This window comes from Lemur catta, chromosome 15 (assembly GCF_020740605.2).
Source record: "Lemur catta isolate mLemCat1 chromosome 15, mLemCat1.pri, whole genome shotgun sequence".
In the NCBI taxonomy this organism is placed as follows: domain Eukaryota; kingdom Metazoa; phylum Chordata; class Mammalia; order Primates; family Lemuridae; genus Lemur; species Lemur catta.
The window spans coordinates 10779143-10802040 of NC_059142.1; the positions used below are offsets into that span (position 1 = coordinate 10779143).

General features: G+C 51.0%; 1 protein-coding gene across 2 annotated transcripts; it reads left to right on the forward strand.

Moving 5' to 3' along the window:
* The first annotated feature begins 10385 nt into the window (after nt 1-10385).
* Nucleotides 10386-21607, forward strand: ARHGEF15 (Rho guanine nucleotide exchange factor 15). Of its 2 annotated transcripts, none has more exons than XM_045570225.1 (16): nt 10386-10479; nt 12657-13303; nt 13591-13923; nt 14163-14217; nt 15108-15166; nt 15267-15478; nt 15592-15752; nt 15920-16072; nt 16189-16318; nt 17983-18057; nt 18165-18257; nt 18335-18495; nt 18591-18743; nt 18870-18952; nt 19066-19170; nt 19920-21607. In XM_045570225.1, exons 2-16 carry the CDS (start codon nt 12706-12708, stop codon nt 20069-20071), a joined length of 2523 nt encoding a protein of 840 aa, XP_045426181.1. In that variant the 5' UTR covers nt 10386-10479; nt 12657-12705; the 3' UTR covers nt 20072-21607. The 2 variants fall into 2 exon arrangements, with proteins under 2 accessions (XP_045426181.1, XP_045426182.1); XM_045570226.1 differs by lacking the exon at nt 10386-10479 and adding an exon at nt 10981-11022.
* The last annotated feature ends 1291 nt before the right edge of the window (nt 21608-22898 follow it).

A 22898-nucleotide genomic window follows, 5' to 3' on the forward strand; every position in this document is an offset into this window, starting at 1 on the left:
GATCCCGGAAGCTGCGCCCCGCCAGCGCGGGGAGATGGGACACACCTGCTGGACGGCACCTGCCTCCTGAGGCTGAGTAAAGTGATTCTAGCGCCAGGGTGTGTCTGGCTGCGGGCGCCAGGGAGGAAGGCCTGAAGGATGGAGAAGCTCTTTTGATCTTCACAGCAACCCGGAGAAGGCAGGGCAGGCCTAGGCAGCGATTTTGATCCCCTCTAAGGCGTGGCTTAAGTTACAGAGAGCCCACAGGTGGTGGGAGATCCTGCTCCTGAGATTCTAGACTCCTGTCCTTGATTGAGGCTGGTAATGGTTAATCACGCAAGAACTTCGGAGGAAAGAGACTGGGGGAGTGAGGTGGGAAGATATTGAGAGAGAAGGCTTAAAGAAAGAAGGCAAGGGGCTAGGGAATGCTATCTGAGAGGGAGGGAGAGGCACAGGGTTCACCTGTGTGAGAGGCAGCCACCAGACTTAGAGCATCATTTGAGTTCCAGTTTGGATCTTTCTGCTTACCAGCTGGGTGGCCTTTGGGAAGTTACTTCTCATCTCAGAGCCCCCTTGCAAAGTGAGAATGACATCTATTGCACATACTTGAGAGAAAGGGTTGGACTTGTACTCAATAATTAGGTTTCCTGCAAAGTTAAGAGCTGTCAGACCTCTGTGCCTTGTATATCTTGTTCCCGCTGCCTGGAATGCCCTCCCCGGCCCCTTTTTGTGGTGATCTCCAAGTCTTGAAGCTTTTCCAAATTCTCCACATTGTCCCATCCTGCTTTGTTCCTCAAGCATTTATCCACTTTTCTTATTTTTATTGCAATTGTTTACTTTCTGACTTCTTCACTAGCTGGGGAGTTCCTGGAAGCCTTAGAGGTCAGGTCTGAGTCATCTCCATCTCACCAGTGTATCCTGCTAAGTCTTTGAGCCAAAGGATGAGCCTAGGCTCAAGCATCCTCCTCCCACCTCAGCTTCCTGAGCAGTTAAGACTACAGGCACACTTGTGGAGACGGGATCTCGAAGTGTTGCCCAGGCTTGTCTCAAACTCCTGGCCTCAAACCAGCTTCCTGCCATGGCCTCCCAAAGTACCAAGATTACAGGCATGAGCCACATTGCCCAGCCCAGAATTGTTAACTCATACCCCTGTAGGAAACAAACTTACCAACTAGAGTACAGTGCTTATGTGTAATGTGCAATTCTATTTACCTTTGGTGTTACAGACTTCACTCATTTCCAAAATTACTTAGGTCAGCACCTTTCCCCTGTCAATGAAAAAGAAGCCAAACTCTGTAAAATAGTTTAAAGAGGTTTATTCTGAGCCAAATTTGAGGACCATGGGCCAGAGCCACACCCAGGAAACCTTGAGCAAGAGGACTCACTGTGTCTGGGTTACAGTTTGGTTTTATACATTTCAGGGAGACAGGGATTACAGGTAAAGTCAGGGATTACAGGTAAAGTCCATCAATACATGGAAGGCATATTTTGGTTTGGCCCAAAAAGGTGGACTATCTCACCTGTGGGGGCTTACAGGTTATGGGTGGGTTTAAAGATTCTTTGACTTATAATTGTTTGTTATTTTATTTTTGTTTTTCTTGTTTCTGTTATGTAGAGATGAAGTCTCACTGTGTTCATTCATGATGGCTGTTGTTGAACCCCTGAGCTCTAGCTATCCTCCCACCTGGGCCTCCCAGAGAGCTAGGATTATAGGCATGAGCCACCTCGCCTGGCCTTAGACTTGTAATTGGTTAAAAAAAAAAAATGTAGCTCTGTCTAAAGGCTTGGAATGTTTTAAGATAAGATAAGGAAGTCTGTTCATCGGAGACAAGCCACTGGACATAGATTTGTTGTGTAAATTGAGGACCTGCAGGTTTGTCTTGAATAGTCTTAGGCCGTCAAAGGATGTCTACAAGAAGGGGGACATGATGAGGCATGTCTGACCTCCATCCTCGTGGCCCAAAATTCAGTTTTAGGGTATTCCCTTGGCCAAGTGGAGGTCCATTGAGTCAGCCGGTGGGGGAAGCTTTAAGATTTTATTTTAGTTCATGCCCCCTAACTCCCTTCAGAAAAGTTATTTCATACATTTTTAACATCATTAGATTCTTTTGTCACAATCTGCATTCCATGCTGGGATCCCCTGATCTGTTAAATTCTGTTTTAAAATTTGCATATATTAAGTTGCACTCTTTGTACTGTAAAGTTTTGTGGGTTTTGACAAATGCATAAAATATTCATTATGCATTACATTATTATAGAATACTATATAACTATAGAGGATTTTTTTTGTTGGTGGGTTTTTTTTCTTTTTTTTTTTTTGAGACAGTGTCTTGTTCTTGCCCAAGCTAGAGTGCAGTGGCGTCATCATAGCTCAGTGCAACCTCAAACTCCTGGGCTCAAGCGATCCTCCTGCCTCAGCTTCCCAAGTATCTGGGACTACAGGCATGCACCACCATGCCTAGCTAATTTTTCTATTTGTTGTAGATATGGGGTCTCACTATTGTTGCTCAGGTTGGTCTTGAACCCCTGTTCTCAAGTGATCCTCCAGCCTTGGCCTCCCAAAACGCTAGGATTACAGGTGTGAGCCACCACGCCTAGCCTATAACTATTGTATTATACAGAGTAGTCTAAAAAATTCCCTGTATTTCACCCATTCATCCACTCCCCAACCACTGATCTTTTTATTGTCTCTATATATTTGCCTTTTCCAGAATGCCATATAGTTGGAATTATATATTATGTAGCCTTTTCAGATTGGGTTGTTTGACTTAGAAATATATATTTAATTTTTATCCATGTCTTTTCATGACTTCATAGCTCATTTCTTTCTTTTTACTTTTTCTTTTTTTTTTTGAGACAGAGTCTCACTCTGTTGCCCGGGCTAGAGTGCCAGTGGCATCAGCCTAGCTCACAGCAACCTCAAACTCCTGGGCTCAAGCAATCCTTCTGCCTCAGCCTCCCAAGTACCTGGGACTACAGGCATGCGCCACCATGCCCGGCTAATTTATATATATATATTTTTTTAACTATCCAAATCATTTCCTTCTACTTTTAGTAGAGACGGGGATCTCGCTCTTGCTCAGGCTGGTCTTAAACTCCTGACCTTGAGCGATCGTCCTGCCTCGGCCTCCCAGGGTGCTAGGACTACAGGCGTGAGCCACCGAGCCCGGCCCATAGCTCGTTTCTTTTTATCCCTGAATAATATTTAATTGTGCCACAGTCTGTTTATTCATTCATGTATTGAAACATATTTTGGTTGCTTCTAGTTTTTGGTGATTATGAATAAAGCTGCTATAAACATTTGTATACAGGTTTTGGTATAGACATTAGTTTTCAAATCTGTTGGGTAAATACCTAGACGTATGATTGCTGGATTGTATGGTATGACCATGTTTAGCTTTGTAAGAAACTGCCACTCCGTCTCCCAAAGTGGCTGTCAAATTTTTCATTCATTTCTCATTCAGAAACGAATGAGAATTTTTGTTGCTCATCAGCATATGATTTCAGGGTGTTTTGGGGTTTTTTGGATTTGACTATTGTCAGTTTTTGTTTTTGTTTTTGTTTTGCCATTCAGATAGGTGTGTAGTGCTATCTTATTATTATTTTAATTTGCAATTTACTAATGATAATTGATATTTAGCATCTTTTCATAAATTTATTTGCCATCTGTATATCTTCTTTGGTGATATGTTTGTTCAGATCTATATCCACTTGAGTTGTTTGTTTTCTTATTGTTGAGTTTTAAGAGTTCTTTGTATATTTTACACACAAGTTCTTTATCAGATATGTGTTTTGCAAGTATTTTCTTCTGTGGCTTTTCTTGTCTTTTCTCTGTCTGTCTGTCTGTCTCTCTCTCTCTCTCATTTGCAGAGCAGAAGATTTAAATTATAAAGTCTGGCCAGGCTCAGTGGCTCACACCTGTAATCCCAGCACTTTAGGAGGCTGAGGTAGAAGGATTGCTTGAGCCCAGGGGTTCAAGACCAGCCTGGGCAACATAGTGAGACCCCCGTCTCTACATGCTGAAAAGATACATAAGAAATAAATAAATTATAAAATCCAACTTATCAATTTTTTTCCATGGATTATGTTTTTGTTGTTTTTTTTTTTTTTGAGACAGAGTCTCACTTTGTTGCCTGGGCTAGAGTGAGTGCCGTGGCGTCAGCCTAGCTCACCGCAACCTCAAACTCCTGGGCTTAAGGGATCCTATTCCTATTGCCTCAGCCTCCCGAGTAGCTGGGACTACAGGCATGTGCCACCATGCCCAGCTAAATTTTTTTTTCTATATATATTTTTAGTTAGCCAGATAATTTCTTTCTATTTTTAGTAGAGACAGGGGTCTCACTCAGGCTGGTCTCGAACTCCTGACCTCGAGTGATCCACCCACCTCGGCCTCCCAGAGGGCTAGGATTACAGGCATGAGCCACCACGCCTGGCCCATGGATTATGTTTTTGATGTTGTATCTAAAAACTTACCATCAAACCCAAGGTCACCTAGATTTTCTCTTATGTTTTCTTCTATATGTCTTATAGTTTTATATTTTACATTTAGATCTGTGATTCATTTTAAGTTTTGTGAATGATATAAGACCTGGAACTAGTTCGTTTGTTCTTTCGTCATTGTCATCTTCTTTTCTTCTTCTTCCTCTCCTCCTCCCCCCCCTTTTTGGCATATAGATGCCCAATTTTACCAGCATAATTTGTTGAAAAGACTACCCTTTTTCCACTGAATTGCCTTAGTCCTTTTTGTTAAAAAAAATCAGCTGATGGCCAGGTGTGCTGGGTCATGCCTGTAATCACAGTACTTTGGGAGGCCAAGGCAGGAGGATTGCTTGAGGCCAGGAGTTCAAGACCAGACTGAACAGCACAGTGAGACCCCATCTCTACAAAAAATTAAAAAAATTAGCTGGATATGGTGGTGCACACCTGTAGTCTCAGCTACCTGGGAGGCGGAAGCAGGAGAATTGTTTGAGCCCAGGAGTTTGAGGTTGCAGTGAGCTATGATGACACTACTGCAGTCTAACCAGGGCAACAGAGCGAGACCCTGTCTCCAAAAAAAATACACAAAAAAACAACCAACAAACAAGAAACCAGCTGACTATATTTTTATGGATCTATTTCCATACTCTCTTTTCTGTTCTATTGATCTATGTGTCTATTCTTTCACCAATGTCATGTTGTCTTTTTTTTTTTTTTTTTTTTGTAGAGACAGGATCTTGCTGTTACACAGGCACAGGCTGGAGTGTGGTAACACAATCATAGCTCACTGTAACCTCTAACTCCTGGACTTGAGTTAGCCTCTTGCCTTAGTCTTCCAGATAGCTAGAGCTACAGGCTGGCCCCATCACATCTAGCTAATTTTTAAATTGATTGGTAGAGATGAGGGTGTTGCTATGCTGCCCAGGCTGGTCTCAAACTCCTGGCCACAAGCAGTTCTCCCACTCAGCCTCCCAAAGTGCTGGGATTACAGGCTACCATGCTGTCTTGATTATTATAAGCTGTTATCATTTTTTCCCAGGAGTAAATGTTCTAAGATAGATTTCTTTCTTTATTTTTTGAGATGAGGGTCTCACTGTTACCCAGGCTGTTGTGTAGTGGTGTCATCATAGCTCACTGCAGCCTCCAACTCCTGGGTTCAAGCCATCCTCTTGCCTCAGCCTCCTGGTTAGCTGAGACTACAGGTGTGTGTCACCATGCCCAGCTTCCTGAGATAGATTTGAGAGGAGATGGAGGCGGAACATAAAAGGCCTCAGGTGTCTGAGAAAAGGGGTGGTACCACACAGAGAGAGGGTGAAAGATGCAGAGGTTTGGGGACACCAGGCTGTGTCTCTCATACCCCCTCCCAGGTGGCCCAGACGCTGATGGGTTCCATTTTGGCTGTTAGACTCAAACCCGAAGTGCTCAGACTCCACCTGGTGGCATGTTGGCAGAATCCTCAGTTGTCTATTCTCACCAGGATCAGAACCTGTCTAAATTCCCAAATCAGGCCAGTTTTTCCTTACTGTCCCCTTCTTGATTTATCCTACAACACAGGCAAGCTACCTACCTTAATAACTTTCCAGACAGAAAAGAGGCCCAGGTGTTCTGTGCTCCATAAAGGATTCTACTGGACTTCAAGGCCCTGGCCTTGCCAAGAGGCAGTTGGATTCAACACTTCTTTCATTATGAGCTCCCTTTATAAGAGATTTTTTTTTTTTTTTGGTTGTAAGTGACAGAAACCCAAACTAACTCACACAACTGAAAACTCCAGACACAGATATGACTTCAGGCCAGTAGGCTCAGGGACTCAGATCTGTCTTACTCCTCTTCTCCCCTGTGTTGGTTTTATTCTCAGGCTACCTCACTGATGGCCACCAGCAGCTGAAGGCCTATGTTCCTCCAGCTTAGTATCACCAGTGGAAAGACAATGTTTTTGGTTATCTATTACTGCATTTGGGCGTTTGGGATGGGAGGGATTGTTGTAGCCATCTTGGAAAGCAACCTACCAGAGAGCCTGGAATCTCTTTTCCAGTAGCTTAAGCAGAAACCCTGTGTGGATTATGCTTTGACCCTGCTCATGTCACATGCTCAGCCCTGAACCAATCTATGTGGCTAGGGGAGAAAGAATGTGTTGCCTGGCTGGCTGCCTCTGGGCCATGCATTCCCCCAGAAGGAGCCATGTGGGCTTAGAATGACAGAGAGGCAATTTCCCAAATGAAAACCAGGTGCTGGTAGCAGAAGAGGGAGTGGGCTTGGAAGTGGTTAAAACTACTGCTGTCTGGCTGGGCGCGGTGGCTCACGCCTGTAATCCTAGCCCTCTAGGAGGCCGAGGTGGGTGGATCGCTCGAAGTCAGGAGTTCGAGACCAGCCTGAGCGTAGACCCTGTCTCTACTAAAAATAGAAATAAATTATCTGGACAACTAAAAATGTATATAGAAAAAATTAGCCAGGCATGGTGGCGCATGCCTGTAGTCCCAGCTACTTGGGAGGCTGAGGCAGTAGGATCGCTTAAGCCCAGGAGTTTGAGGTTGCCGTGAGCTAGGCTGATGTCACGGCACTCACTCTAGCCCAGGCAACAAAGTGAGACTCTGTCTCAAAAAAAAAAAAAAAAAACTACTGCTGTCCACTCTTCCCACTCATGCTCAGAAACCTTCAGTGCCTGTCTGCCCTGTCTGGTTGCCCATAATGTGGTATCTACTTGTTCCTTTAGCCTCATATCTTTCTTTTCATTTCAGCTAACCTTCCCTTTCACAGTTCTCCAGACATGCCTACTTTCCTTTTCACTGCACCCACATTTCCTTGGTTTCCCACAATGGTCACCCATCCCTGCCTCTCAGCCTGTCCAAACCCCTAGCTGAGCTTCAAGGAGCAGTCTAAGTGCCTCTCCTCCCTGAAACCTTTCCCAGCTACCAGGTCAGTGACACAAGGAAGACTGAAGGAGCCTGCCTGATGTGGACGTGAGAGACAAGGCTGACACTTGAGGACTCCTCCATCCTTCCAGAAAAGAATTGCCAAGCAAAGTCAAAACCAGTCACATCGAAGCCCCTAGGAGTTACTTCCTTAATAATGTTTTGAATTGAAATTAGTTGAAATTGAAGTCGTTTTTTTTTTCTCATAAAGATATTCACTGCAGCATTATTTGTAGTGGCAAAAACTGTAAGCTTCCCAAGTGTCCTGCACTCGGGAATGAATTGTAATAGTCAAGATTCTTTCAGCTGTAAGTGACAAAAACCTAGCTCAAACTAGCTTAAGCACAAAAGGGAATGTAGTGGCTCAGAAACTGGGAAGTCCAAGGGGTTCAGATGACGTTATTAGGCACTCCTCATCTCTCTTTTTTTTTTAAAGAGAAGGGGTCTCACTATGTTGCCCAGGCTGAAGTGCAATGGCTATTCACAGGTGTGATCATAGCACACTGTAGCTTGAACTCCTGGGTTCAAGCAATCCTCCCTCCTCAGCCTCTCCAGTAGCCGGGACTACAGGTGTGCACCACTGTGCCTGGCTCTCCCCTCCATCTGCTGGCTCTGCTCCCGTAAGATATGGGGCTCATTTTCTCCCACTATTGTCTCCCAAGGCACAGACAGCTCCAGACTTACATTGTTCCTGCCTCATGAGCTTGGAGGAAAGAGAAGCTTCTCTCTCCTCAGGAGGGTGACTTGCTCATTCCTGGGCCAGTCTCTATGGCCAGAAGAATAGGTACTGTGATTGACCAAACCTGAGTCAGCTGGCCAGAGGGAGGCTGTTGTGATTGACTTTCTCATTGGAACCATCTGAGAGTTTTCTAGAAGCCTGGGACTGCTGTTACCAGAATGGCAAAATCTAGTTGATGTAACATTATATTCCAGGAAAAGGTATAGCTGCAAAGATCATGTGGCAACATGAAAAATGGTTATAAAGCAATGCTAAAAGAAGGCAGAATACAGACTTAAAACTATGATGGTACCTTTTGGAATATGAAAAATAGAAATCTTTTGCTTTGTGGGGGTGGTAAGAGAGTGGATTATTACATCAAAAACCTCCAGTATCTTTGGAAAAACGTTTGTATAATAAAATATGTTTATGCAAAAATAATCTCATGTATATCACATGATATGATTTTCAGAGCTCAGTTTCTTTTTGGAATGAGATGGGACACAAATAAATAGATGGTGATTTTTTATAGGTCTGAAAAGTCATTATTTTCATCTTTGCAGTTGCTTTGGGTAGTGGGCCCGATGGAACCTCTTGTTAGGAAGGTTAGAATATTCTCAGTGTAGCTCCAGGGAGTTTCAGTTACCCAGAATGGGCTCTCTTGCCCTTGGAGTGGGGGAAGTTTCTCTTCAACAGACAGACAGGTGAAAAGCCTCCAGGTGGATCTGTCTGGGGTGGAAGAGGTAGGGGAGGATGGGGAGATAAGCTCAGACCAGACAGAGAGGACAGGTAAAGGTCCAGGGTCCTGCTCAACCCACCTAATTCCTCCCTCTTCTCTGCTCTTGAGACCCACATCTGCACTCAGACCTGGAGCGGTTAATGCAGTACCAGGTGCCATCCTTGTTTGCAGCTAATAACTGTACCTTTTGGTTATCTTTTTAAATGTTATTTTTGCAAGTAGCAAAACTAATAAAGATACTCCCATTTCAGTAAAAACAAAATAGGATTTGTTTGGCTACATATACATATCCAGCTTTCTTGATAGAATTTTGAGATTCTTAGAAAGGTTTCCTCTCCTTGGATACCTAAAAGGACCTAGAGGTCAGGGCTGGGTGGTTGGATGCCTGGCACCTGGGTGTGTGTGTGTGTGTGTGTGTGTGTGTGTGTGTGTGTGTGTGTATGTGTATGAGAGAGAGAGAGAGAGAGAGAGAGAAACTGGTGGGGTCACCAGAATTATGGAAATGATCTGTAGGGGGAAAGGAAGAAGAATAGCAAGTTGTGGGGAGGATTCAATTCAATTTGGTCCAATTCATCAAATATTAAGTACATCAGTGAACAGTATAGATAATTATCCTGCCTCCAGGAAGCCTGCTTGCTTGCTTGTTTTTGTTTTTGTTTTTTCCACCAAGCAGATCCGAGAGACAGGAAGCTTACTTACTAACATGGAAAGATAATTCACTATAAACAATACATAAGCAAACCATATGGGATGTCATAAGGTGTAAATTGCTGCAATCAAAAAGGGAGCTCAGGAATGTGGTGTGAGACTGCGAGTTGCACTTTTAAAGAGTGGTAGGCAGGTCCCATTGAGAAGTGAGTCTTTTGACTAGCACGAGGTGAGGGGATCATCCCTGGTGAAGGACATTTCCAGGCAGAGGGCAGCCCAATGTGGAGCCCTGAGGCAGGAGGACTTTGGGCTTTTATTTTGAGAAAATAGAGGTTAAAACATGTTTTGCCCACTTTCTGGATTTTCTTTCCAGTGTCTCATTTGCAGGGGTGTGTAGGTCCAACAAAGGCAGGCACCTGGGTGTGCGCAAAGGCCCCAGAGTTCATAGCTGGCCTTTGGAGCTTCCTCCCACCACCCCACTTCCCAGGCTGGGGTGCGGCTCATTCCACCCCCTCAGTTGTTTTGGACACACCCACAGCCCTCTGGAACTCTGCTCCTCAATCACAGAGCAAATTAGGGGTGAGAAGGACCCCCATCCCCCTGCCCACCCACCCCCAGGGGTACTGACTTCCAGCCAATCAACGTGAAAGCCTCCCCGTGGGACAGAGACAGGGACTGAGAATGGTGGGTGAGCAGCAAGAGTTCCACAAATGTTATATACCTGAGGGAGACAGATCCTGATCTGATCTCCCTCCCCCACCCCTACCTCCTGCCAGAGCCCTCGCCCACTCTTCCTCCCCTAACGCTGCACAGACTCACCCCCCCCACACACACACACCCCACACAATGGCCGGGTGGGGCTGAGGAACTGGCTTCCTCTGCAGAGATCTCAATCTGGGCCCTCAGTTCCCGGCCCAGGAACACAGGAACGGACACTCGGCCCAGCGCTTCTTGCTCCAAGGGGCAGTCAGGGCAGGCTGAAAATAGAAACTGCTTCCAAAAAGATAAAGGTAAATTCATGGGGAGATATTACAGAGTTCGGGAGGGAAGCCCGGGGTGGGGGGCGTCCCTTGGTGTGAAATAGTAGGTTGGCTCACACCCAGGGGGACAGATTGGAAACTGGAAGAGACAGGTTTGTGCAAGTCATGGGAGAGATGGTCGGATAGGCTATGGAGGGACACACACCACCCCTTAGCTGAGACTGAGGCATCCAGATGCCCATGCTGTACTGCCGGCCACATGGTCACCCCATCCTCGCCCAACCCTGTCCACCCCCAGCCCCGGTGAGCCCCCGTCCACACAGAAATGCTGGTGGAACTTGCACATGCAGAATAGCCGCTCTCATGCCTGAGTTTCAGCTGTTCCCCTGATGCCACTGACCTCCCAGACCCTGGACACCGGGTCCCTCACATCTTCCAGGGCCCCGGTGTGCGCATGTGGAGTGTAGTGTGGTTTGGGGGGGAGGTGTCCGGTTGGGAGGAGGATCCGATTCCTGTTTCCTGCCCCTACTCACTCAGCCCTGGGAGGTGACTGAGAGTGGAGGGGACTCAAGGGTGAGTGCTTGGGGCCCGAGTACCTGGGTCACTGAGTGGGGGTGGGGAAGGAAGTAAATGCAGGTACTGAGGGGGCAGAATCCCTGAGGGGGGCAGGGGTTTGGGGGAAGCTGGCCAGGGGTCGAGGCCACTGTGTGGGTCACCTCACTAAGTAGCTTCCTGCCTGGATGCAGAGACCATTGAGCTGTGAGACTCACAGTCTACAGCCCCCAGCCCCCACCCTATATTATTTCTCAAGAACCCAATATGGGATCTGGAGAGATCTGACTCTCCTGCTGACTTTTTTTTTTTTTTTTTTTTTTTTTAATTGAGATGGAGTCTCACTCTGTTACCTGGGCTAGAGTGCCGTGGCATCAGCTTAGCTCACAGCAACCTCATAGTCCTGGCTCAAGCGATTCTCCTGCCTCAGCCTTCCTAGTAGCTGGGATTATAGGCACGCACCACCACCATGCCAGGCTAATTTTTCTATTTTTAGTAGAGACGGGGTCTCGCTCTTGCTCAGGCTGGTCTTGAACTCCTGAGCTCAAGCAATCTTCCCGCCTCGGCCTCCCAGAGTGCTAGGATTACAGGCACGAGCCACTATGCCCAGCCACCTACTGACTTCTGAAGGGAATTTGGGGGCTCTCCTGTCTCCCAGCCCTGACCCTGAAGCCTTCTTGGGATTGCGGCCTCCTTCCCCGAGGGAGGAAGAGAAGCCAGGCCCCAGGCCAGGGTCCTGGCCTTATTGGTCCTATTCTTCAGTCTGCTCTCCTGGCCACCTCCCCAGGCCTCCTGGCAGGACCCAGGTCTCCACCTGGGCCCCGCTCTGTTACCAGCCCTGGGGGCAGGTAGGGATAAGAGGATGGGAGGCAGGAGAGACCATGCAGGAGCCTTCTCGTCTCCGGCAGTCAGAGGCTCCAGGAATCTTGATGGCAGGAAAAGGAGACTAAAAATAATCCGGAAAGGGAGAGTCCGGAGGGAGGAACTGGGAAGTGGGGGGCGGAGGGCCGGCTGGAGCAGGGAAACAGTGATGCATCCCTCGGAGCCCAGGCCCGGCACACACTGTGCCCAGATAGCACAGCACACACATCACACATAGATACTGTCACCCCGATCTTGAGCACTCACACCGCATACTCCTTAATGGGCTGCACACCATGCACTGTACACTGCACCCTCCCACTGTGTATCTGCCCAGAGAGCACAGACAAGCGCACTGCCACAACTCACCATGCAGCCCCCACTCACATAACACTAGAGACGGCACATGCTCAAAGCACACACAAGCCTCCACGACACACACCACGGACACACAGCTCATCGGGCAGACACGGAGGCCTACACTGACAGCAGAATTCGCCTCACTGATCGTCTGATTCTCTGGTACCCTCGCCCCCAACCTGGGTCTCCACCTAGCCACCGACCTCCTGCCTCACTGTCTGCTCTGGCCTGACTGTGGCAGCAGGAAGGTCCAGGGGCCTCAAAAAATGAAATAAGGAGGGGTGAGAGGTGGAGAAGAGAGAAGACAGTGGGAATCAGAAGGAAAGAGGGAGGTGTGCCAGCCTTCCCTCCTGACTCCAAAATCATGGCTTCAGATGGCCTCAGTCTACCCACCTAGGGTGCACTAAGGGTCTCTCCCCCTCCCTTCTCTTCAGGGGATGACTCCAGCAGAGTACCCCACTCCTTTGAAGAGCTCAGAGGAAGATGTCGGCCCAGTCTCTTCCTGCGGCAACACCCCCTACGCAGAAGCCCCCTCGGATCATCCGCCCCCGCCCCCCTTCTCGACCCCGAGTTGCCCAGTCCCCAGGGCCTCCCCACAACGGTTCCTCTCCACAAGAACTTCCCCGAGCCGCCAATGATGCACCAACGCCAATGTGCACCCCTATCTTCTGGGAGCCGCCAGCTGCATCCCTCAAGCCCCCTGCCCTTTTGCCCCCCTCATCTAGAGCCAGCCTTGACTCCCAGACTTTCCCAGACTCAGCTTCCAGCACCCCCAGTCCAGTGTCCCGGCGCTCTGTCTCCCCAGAACCTGCTCCCCGGTCTCCAGTGCCCCCACCCAAGCCCTCCGGGTCACCCTGCACGTCTCTACCCCTGCTCCCCACGGCTGGGGGCCTGGTGCAGGATGGCTCTGCCTCAGCCCCTGGCACTGTGCGGAGACTGGCTGGCAGGTTTGAATGCGGGGCTGAAGGCAGGGCCCAGGCTGCAGACACCCTGGAACCAGGTCCCCAAGGGGGAGCCGATGTGAATGGGGAGAGAGAGGCTCCCCTCACCGGGACTGGGTCCCTGGAGAACGGTGCTCCGGGTAAGTGTGTGGTGGGGCTGGGGTGGCCTTAATCCATCCCATCTTCTTTGTTTTTAACATGTTTTCAATACTTTTAGGGGCTAGCTTTTCAAAAATGGATTTCATGTTTGGAAAATCTGGTTTCTGTATTTCTGGAGTTAGAAGAGAGTCAGGGTGGAGGAGATCTATAGATGCCTGGGGCTGGGCCTCGATGTTCAGGTTGCTGGGCAGGTTAAGCATTGGAGGCACCTGGGTGGGGTGGGGCTGGGCCCCAAAGGCTTCCTTCTTAGGACACGTGTCTCCCACAGATGCTGCTCTGGGCTGCCCTCCCTGCTGCCCCTGTGTCTGCCATGCAGCCCGGCCTGGCCTGGAGCTCCGATGGGTACCTGTGGGGGGCAAGGAGGAGGGCCCCAGGGTCCCCTGCCGGGCCTCGCCCCTGCGGGCTTCCCGCTCCCGCCCCAGCCCTCCAAGTATCGGTCACCCCCCAGTCGTCCTCACATCCTACCGCTCCACTGCCGAGCACAAACTCCTGCCACCTCTCAAGCCCCCCAAACCAACTCGGGTCAGGCAGGACGCTACCATCTCTGGGGACCCTCCACAGTTAGATCTGGATCTGCTTTCCGAAGATGGAATCCAAACAGGTGCAGGGCCTGGGGAGCGGACCTCTGGGCTATGAAGGGACAGGGTGGGGGGGGGTCTAAAACCCAATGGACTACAACCCCCAAGAGGCCCTGGGCTCTTTGTTCCTCTACCAGCTGCTGCTCTGGGGCTGAGAGGAATTGTAGTTCTCATAGTGACAGTCTCTGCTGGGGCTGGAGTCAGCAGTGCTGGGCTGGGGGTGCCAGGGGGTTGTTCTCTTCACTCTGGCTTCTCTCTCCAGGCGACAGTCCTGACGAAGCTCCTCAGAATGCTCCTCCAGCAACCACGGAGGGAAGGTACCAAACGCCCCCACGCTTAGTCCCCCTTCTCTCCCCGCCATGGTCCTACCCGAGGGCAGACTAACCTTTAGGTCGGGCTAAATCCCACCTCCATGAAGGCACAGGGGAGCAGGGCCAGCGCTCTAGAAACAAGCAGCCCTGGTTTCTAATCCCAGCTCTGTCCCTTATTAGTTACGTGACCTCACACAAATCCTTAGCCTTTCTGGTTGTCAGTGTCCTCATCCATGAAATGGGGGTAATCACAGTGACTGCTCACAGCGTCACGGGGGTCTGCTGTTGGTAAAGTGCTGGGCCCATAGCGAGTGCTCCATTTCCTTCCCTTCCCTCACCTTGGGCCTCTATTGCGATTACTGCCCCCAAATCCATTTAGCAATCACGTCCATCTCTTCTGTGTTATCTGGCCTTAATCATCTCAGATTCACCATCATGATCAGAGGTAATCTGGGTCCGCTCATTTATTCAACAAACATTTACTAGTATGGTTTTTAGCTTGAGTGAATGGCTGTGTGGTGGTGCTGTGACCAGAAGAGGGGAGACAGAGCTGCAGGTGCTGGTGCGGAGGTGTAAGAGTTTGCATTTGATCATGTTGAGCTTCACTGAGGCACAAATAGGCCATTGCAGACAATGATTGCTACAAGAGAGGGCTGAGATAGAGACTTGGTAGTCTCTGGTACACAGTAGGTGAGATAACAGGAATGGATGTGTCCCACTTAGTTCACGGCCTCCACTCCAACAAGCACATAAAAAAACTGGGGTTTGGGTGGGGAGCTGTCAGGGTCCCTGTGTCACCTGCATGCTGATTTCCCTCCTGGTATCAGGTGAATAGCACCCCTGGGGTGCACTACAGCAGTGGCCCAGGGGACTCCCATCCCCTTCTCTCTCCACAGGGATGAGGACAGGCTGGAGGGGCTGAAGGAGCAGAACTGGGAGCTGCCCTTGCAGGATGGTGAGAGCCTCGGGCCTGGGGGGTCCCTGCTGAGACCATCAAGCAGCGGGGAAGGGTTGTGGACACTGGACTTCCCTGAGGTGCTATGTCTGCCCTCTAGAACCTCTGTACCAGACCTACCGAGCAGCCGTGCTGTCAGAGGAGCTGTGGGGGGTTGGTGAGGATGGGGCTCCCTCTCCAGCAAATGCTGGGGAAGCTCCCACCTTTGCACGGCCCCCTGGACCTCGCAACACCCTGTGGCAGGAGCTTCCTGCTGTGCAAGCCAGCGGCCTCCTGGACACCCTCAGCCCCCAGGAGAGGCGCATGCAGGAGGTGGGCACATCTGGGGTTCAGCCGCGTGGGCCAGGCATAGGGGAGGAGGGTGACCAGGGTCCTTGGCTGGCACAGAGCTGGGCTTTCCACTACTGCCCTGCTCTTCTCCCTAGAGCCTGTTCGAGGTGGTGACATCTGAGGCCTCTTACCTGCGCTCCCTGCGGCTGCTGACTGACACCTTCGTGCTGAGCCAGGCACTCCGGGACACGCTCACACCCCGCGATCACCACACGCTCTTCTCCAATGTGCAGCGAGTCCAGGAAGTCAGTGAGCGGTCAGTGGGGTCCCGTCATCCCAGGAGACCTGGCCCCGGGCTGCTGAGCACCCCCTTACCTTTCTCCCGGGCCCAGAGTGGGCCCAGTTAGTTGCCAGCTCTTTGCTCAAGAACCTCGGGGACCTGGCTCTCTGCCCCCTCCAGTGCTTGCTTCCCTGCTCCTTCAGGTTTCTGGGAACGTTACTGTCCCGTGTACGCTCTTCCCCCCACATCAGCGACCTGTGTGACGTGGTGCATGCCCACGCTGTGGGTCCTTTCTCGGTGTATGTGGATTACGTGCGGAACCAGCAGTACCAGGAAGAGACCTACAGTCGCCTTATGTGAGTGTCCCAGAGGTGAGGGAGGAAGCTGGGGTGAAGGGAGGGCTGGAGGCCACAGCAGGCTGGGGCAGCTGAGACGCCAGGCAGCTGCTAGCCGCCAGGGCCTGCTCCTGCAGGGACACGAACGTGCGCTTCTCTGCCGAGCTGCGTCGGCTGCAGAGCCTCCCTAAGTGTGAGCGGCTCCCGCTGCCGTCCTTCCTGCTTCTGCCCTTCCAGCGCATCACCCGGCTCCGCATGCTGCTGCAGGTACCGTCCTGGCTTGGGGCCCTTTCTGCCCCACCAAGTCCATTGGAGAACTGCCCCCAGGGCCCCTTGTCCAGCCATCACCATTTCCTGCTCCACCATTAACACAGAAATTCCTCAAATCACGACTCCTAATCTGTGCCTCTCAGTCCAGGACCCACCAAGCCCGACCTGGAGCTGCCCAAATGCTCAGGAGGCAGAACGGGTGCAGGAAAAGTGTCTCTGGCTGAAACCATGAGTTCTAGACTTAGCTCTGCCACTAACTAGATGAGCGACATAGGGCAAGTCCCTTCCTCTCTCTGGGTCTCAGGGGCATTGTGGTGAGTGGTCTTTGAGGTGTCCTGCAGGTATATTGCTCTACCTGCATGCCTTCACACTAGGGTGATATCACTTCCAAGGGGGCAAAAATGGGTTCTTGGAGGTGAAAAAAATCTTAGACATCCCAAAGGTTGTGGTACTCCAAAGGGCCCTGGTGCATAAACAGATTCACAGGTGAGCGCGGTGGCTCACACCTGTAATCCTAGCACTCTGGGAGGCCAAGGCGAGAGGATCGTTTGAGCTCAGGAGTTAGAGACCAGCCTGAGCAAGAGCGAGACCCCCGTCTCTACAAAAAATAGACAAATCAACTGGGCATGGTGGCATGCACCTGTAGCCCCAGATACTCAAGAGCCTGAGGCAGAAGGATTGCTTGAGCCCAGGAGTTTGAGGTTACAGTGAGCTATGACAGTGCCACTATGCACTCTAGCCAAGGTGACAGAGTAAGACCTTGTCTCAAAACAAAAACAAATCAGATTCACAGTATATCTGTAGATGGTGGGGGATGGGGGACATTTAGGGAAAATTGTCCAAAAAAGCCTCCTTAGTGTGGTGATACTGAAAAAAAAAAAAGTTGGGAAACACTCTGTTATTGCAAAGTAGAGACTCCTCCCTAACCAGGTCACCCACTGTAGGGCTCTGTATGTGAAAAGTCCCCAACTAGATTATCAGCTTCTCTGTGTCTTACTCAGCCTCAGCCATCCCCAGTGTAGACAATAAAATGATAATAAAGATACTAATCACAGTAGCTCAACAGCTATCGATGTGCTGATCTAGGTATGGTTCTAAATGCTAGTAGCTACCTGTGTGAACTTACTGACAATTGTGTGAGGGCAGGAACTATTATTTACCCTACTTTACAGATGAGAAAACTGAGGCACAGATTAAATGACTTGCCCAGGTTAAGCAGAAATAATGGATAGAAACACAATTGTAATCCAGGCCCCCTGAACCACTCTGCTATGGTGTTTGCACTAACAGTTGTGGTTAATAATTATTAAAATAATAGCAACCCTTTTTTCAGCAGTTACTATGTGCCAAGGACTATGCTAAACACTTGACATATGTTACCTCCTTGAATCCTCACAACAATGCTATTGATATACTAGATGGGTATTGTCCCCCATTTTACAGATGGGGAAACTGAAGCTCAGAGAGGTAACATGACGTGCTCAGGGTTGTGCAGAAGGCAAGTGATGAAGTCTCTCAGCCTTGCTGAAGCTGGTCCCTGAGCCCTGTGAGCCCCAAACTGAGCATTTCATCAATGCAGGCAGGGGCCTCTGAGCTGTGGCCCCTCTGAATCCCACGGCCACAGAGCAGGGGGCCCAGTCACTCTTCCTCTTTGTCCCCAGAATATCCTGCGTCAGACAGAGGAGGGGTCCAGCCGCCAGGAGAATGCTCAGAAGGCCCTGGGTGCTGTCAGCAAGGTGGGCAGGAAGGAAGCTGAAGCTGGGAGAGGTGACAGGGTGGTAGGGAGAAAGGGAAGGGCATGGGGGCTGGCCACTGGGTGAGTGACTTAGCTCCCCGTGCCCAGATCATTGAGCGTTGCAGCGCAGAGGTGGGGCGTATGAAGCAGACTGAAGAGCTGATCCGGCTCACCCAAAGGCTGCGCTTCCACAAAGTCAAGGTGGGTCCCTGCCCAGACTCTCCATCTTGCCTTCCCCACGGTGCTGCGGAGCTATAGCCTCCTCTGCTTCCTCGCAGGCCCTGCCCCTGGTCTCCTGGTCACGGCGCCTGGAGTTACAGGGGGAGCTGACCGAGTTAGGGTGCCGGAGGGGAGGTGTGCTCTTCACCTCGCGCCCCCGATTCACCCCCCTCTGCCTGCTACTCTTTAGTGACCTGCTGCTCATCACTCAGCCCAAGAGGTGGGTCCTAGGGAGGCTGAGGCCCAGGCTGGGTTGGAGAGGGGACATCCAGCTGGCCCCCTGTTCTTCCTCTGAATGTCCTCTTCCCTGGACAGTGGGCAGCGGCTACAGGTTCTGGACTATGCCCATCGATCCCTGGTCCAGGCCCAGCAGGTTCCAGACCCATCTGGACCCCCAACCTTCCGCCTCTCCCTTCTCAGCAACCACCAGGGCCGCCCCACCCACCGCCTACTTCAAGCTTCGTCCTTGTGAGTTGTATCTCCTTCAGAAAACACCCTTGGGGCCCTCACCTGACCTCTTATACCACCACCTCCTGCTCCGCCCCCAGGAGGATCTCCTGGGACAACTGTGACCCCTCCCTCCCTGCCCCCCAGATCAGACATGCAGCGCTGGCTGGGAGCCTTCCCGACCCCAGGCCCTCTTCCCTGTGCTCCGGACACCATCTATGAAGACTGTGGTGAGTTCCCCTCGAGGTGAAGACAGAAGGAAAAAACTGAGTCTTAAGGGGAGTATGGGGGAGAAGCTAAAAAGAGTCTTGATCCCACCATGATGTCACCCATCCCCAACCAGACTGTTCCCAGGAACTGTGTTCAGAGTTGTCTGCACCTTCCAAGACTGAAGGACGGAGTCAAGAGTCCAAGGCTGCCCCCAAGCACCTGCACAAGAGCCCTGAAGGTGACAAAGTCTTTCATTTATTCATTTAATAAATATTTATTAAGCATCTAGGAAGTGCTACTCACTGTTCTGTGAACCAAACACATGGAGCTTCCTGCTCTACTGGAGACACATTCTAGTGGAGGAGGCAGACAATAAAGAATGAACAAAGTAAACAGGGAAATTATAAAGTATGTGGGAAGGTGATGAGTGCAATGGAAAAAACAAACGTGGAGCAGGGTAGAGGAGGACAGGAGTTCAGGGTTGGACAGGGCTACAATTTTAAATAGGGTCGCTGGGGTGGGCCTCATTGAGAAGACAAGATGTGAACTTGATGGAGGTGAGAAATTTAGGCACATGGTGTCTGGGGGAAGAGTGTCCCAGTTGGAGGTGACAGGCAGTGCAAAGGCCCTACAGCCCCATGTATGATTGAGGAACTGTAAGGAGGCCAGTGCGGCTAGAGGGAGCAAGAAAAGGGGAGAAACAAATGAGGTCACAGGGGTAACAGAGACCAGATCATGCGAGTCCTGGCAGCTCTCTGTGAGGACTTGGCCTCTCACTCTGAGATGAACAGCCATTGCAGGGCTTGACAGAAGAGTGACCCAGACCCACTCTGATGCTACTGTCACCTCACCTCTGATGCTCCAGGCTTCCCCACTAATTGCTACGCCCACCATGACCCCCAAGGCCTTAGACCCCACGGGGCCCCCTTTCCCTCCTCACCTGCTCTCTGCCCCCACCCACTTGGGCCCCCGACTCTCTTTCCCCAGGTTGGCTGAAGGGGCTTCCTGGGGCCTTCCCTGCCCAGTTGGTGTGTGAAGTCACAGGGGAACACGAAAGGAGGAAGCACCTTCGCCAGCACCAGAGACTTCTCCAGGCTGCTGGGCCCTCTTTGGGCACCCCCAGTGCCCCCCCACCCTAATGCAGGCTGGGGAGAGGGCACATCTGGGAGACATCTAGCAGCGTGGCACAGAAAGGACAAAGCTCACGCCGCCATTGGATTCACTGTCTGTGGAAACACTACCTCTAGTGGCAACCAGTAGGGACCGAGCTTCAGGACAGGCAGCCAATGAAAATAGACCGTCTGAGCCCACAGCAATAAGAAAGGATGGCTTGAATGCGTTGCCAATGGAAACAGAGGCTCCTGCAGAGCAGCCACGGGGTGCTGAACTGGCTGAGCCCATGGCCAGTGAGTATCCCTGCTACTCAGCCAAGGAAGATGAATTCAGGTCACCGCGGTTCAAAAAGGGCCTTCTTGGAGATAAAGTCCCAGGATAAAATAGCCAACAGGCATGAGCAGAGACCCATCCAGCCAAAGATGGTGATCTGGGCTCAGGAGACCAGTAGTCACCCTGCTTAGTTCCACAGCAATGACTTCCCTGCCTTCGAGTCTGGGAAGTATTAGAGTCCATTCCTGGGGTGCCTCCTGTGCCCTCTCAAGCCGGTTCCTCTCTTCTAGAAGAATCCAGAGTGTGTCTCAGAGAACGTGTGTGTGCGCATGTGCACAAGTGGTATATGTGTGTGTACGCATCAGGGAAGCAAGTCTGATGAACATGGTGTGTGTGGTGGTTGCCGTCCCCCTGCAGATAACTCAGTGCTCTATTTCTCTCCCCTCCCCCCATCTGTCCTATTATTCTCTCCAGAAGGGAGTGTGCTGGGTGTGGCTTGGCAGTCAGAGGCCAGAGCTGGGGATGAGAGCTCTGGGCCCTGGGTCTCTTGGAGGCCAGCTATCTGTGGCAGTTGGAGGGTGATGTTATGGTGCCACCAAGCAGCCTGGCAGAGGAGCCCGAGGAACTGAACACGGCCAGCAGCTGGGGCCCGAGGCCCCTTGGAGTCTGCCATTCCTTCTCCCTGCCCCAAACACTGGCCTCCATGATTGCTGCTTGCAGATCTCCCAACTTGAACTACACTCAGCCAGCCTCAGCCCCGGGCTTCAGAACCGCCTGGCTCCCAGGTTGGGGTGAAGAAATGGGAGCTGTGGATTACAGGCCAGCTGGTGAACCCCTGGGCTTTCTGGCCTTTGTCCTGATCCTCTCACAGAAGCACTGGGCCAAACAGTGGGGAGAGGACAGAGAGTGAGTGTGGCTGCCCAGCTCCATCCAGAGCACCTGCTTCCTGTGAGAAACTGCCCCTGCATGATGCCAGAAGGAGGTGAGGGATGGAGACAGCAGAGCTGACAGCAGCTGGCAAGGGGGCCCAGGCCTGGCACAAGGCCTTCCTGAGCTAGGCCATCACACCTTCCCTTCAGCTCAGGCACGGCGACTTGCCCAGGACAGAAACCACCATGTCGACCATAGGAGGTGCAGGGACTCTGGGAGACTCGGAGGGAGAAGGGCGCTGGCATTTGCCATGACATGACTTTGGAAACTCACCTAGCACAGTGCCTGACATGTGGGAAACCCTCAATAAATGGCGGAGGAGTACTGAGACTCTTCAGGGCAGTGTGTGCTCACAGGAACACTGGTCTCCAAGCGTGGTTTTGTACGAGGGGTGGGGCTGATTGGAAAGGGGTCAAGAGCAGGGGTCAGTTTTGCTGGGGACTGGGGCTTGGAGGCCAGATTCAAGGCCTGAGTGTGTTGGCCCACTCATAGCTCCCGAGGGAGCTGAGGTAGTGTGGCGGTGGTGGTGGTGGTGGGTCTGCAGCTGCTGTGGTGGGGGCTGCTGCAAGCTGGGGAAGACAGGGCAGGGCGGGCACGTCTGAGGCTCTGGCAGGGGATGAAGAGGCAGCGAGAAAGAGAAAAGGGCAATCGGTCAGCAATAAAGGCCCTTTACTCATCAGCTAAGCATCTCTGTGTTTAATTCAATTCAATTCTACACCGATTTATTGAGTGCCTTCTATGTGTCAGGCACTGTTCTAGGATCTGGGGACACAGAGATGAAAAAGACAAGGGTCTTGCCCTCAGAGAGCCTACATTCTACAGGGTTGGGGGGAGCAGTTACCAAGTCAACAAACTAATAAATAAGATAAAATCAGATAGCAGTGCCATGAAGAATATACAGCAAGGGCTGTCACACAGAACGGTGTGTATGTGTATGTATGTGTGGGGCATGGCTTTAGGGAAGACCCTGGAAGAGATGACATTTGAGCCGAGATCCAGATGACAAGAAGGAAGCAGCCCTGGGAAGATCTGGGGAAAGAGCATGCCAGGGTTGGCAGGAGGGGACTATAGTCCAGGAAAGAAGGTAGTGGTAGTCGGGATTGAGCTGGTGTTTGGTGCACGTGCTCCTTCCTCTTGGTGGGAAGAGTCCCTCCCCACCAAGCTCCCCTCTCCCTCTTTGGCATAAGACAGAGACACACTGAGCTACTCAAAGAGAGACAGACAGACATCCAGGGGCAGACACAGAGCTGCACATGTGCCCTAATCCTTTCCCTCCCAGCTCCACACCCCCTACCATAGTCTTACCACTAAGGAAATCCCCATGGTCCAATTAAGACATTCTAATAGTAGAATAATGGGGAGATTCAGACCAGATAAGAGTTATTTTGGAGACATAAAGGCACATAAAATACAACCATATATGTTCCAAAAGAGACTGAGAAGACAGGAAGGAAGGGGACTGCCATGTTTCCTAACATGCTGCGGTTGGTTTCTGTTATCTTAGAGCCCCCTTTTCACTTTGGGGTGACCTGAGTGTGTATGTGCAGTCCTGGAGGGGTCCAAATTCTGCGGGTCTGTCCAAGGGGGCCAAAGGGCATGAAGCACAGTTATATGGGAAACGGGCTGGTGCTGGGGGACGAGGACCACAGC

Coding starts and splice junctions, on each gene's coding strand:
- ARHGEF15 (XM_045570225.1), top strand. CDS start 12,706: ATGTCGGCCCAGTCTCTTCCTGCGGCAACACCCCCTACGCAGAAGCCC. Junction 15,479..15,591: donor AGGAGAGGCGCATGCAGGAG/GTGGGCACATCT, acceptor TCTTCTCCCTAG/AGCCTGTTCGAGGTGGTGAC. Junction 18,953..19,065: donor CACCATCTATGAAGACTGTG/GTGAGTTCCCCT, acceptor ATCCCCAACCAG/ACTGTTCCCAGGAACTGTGT.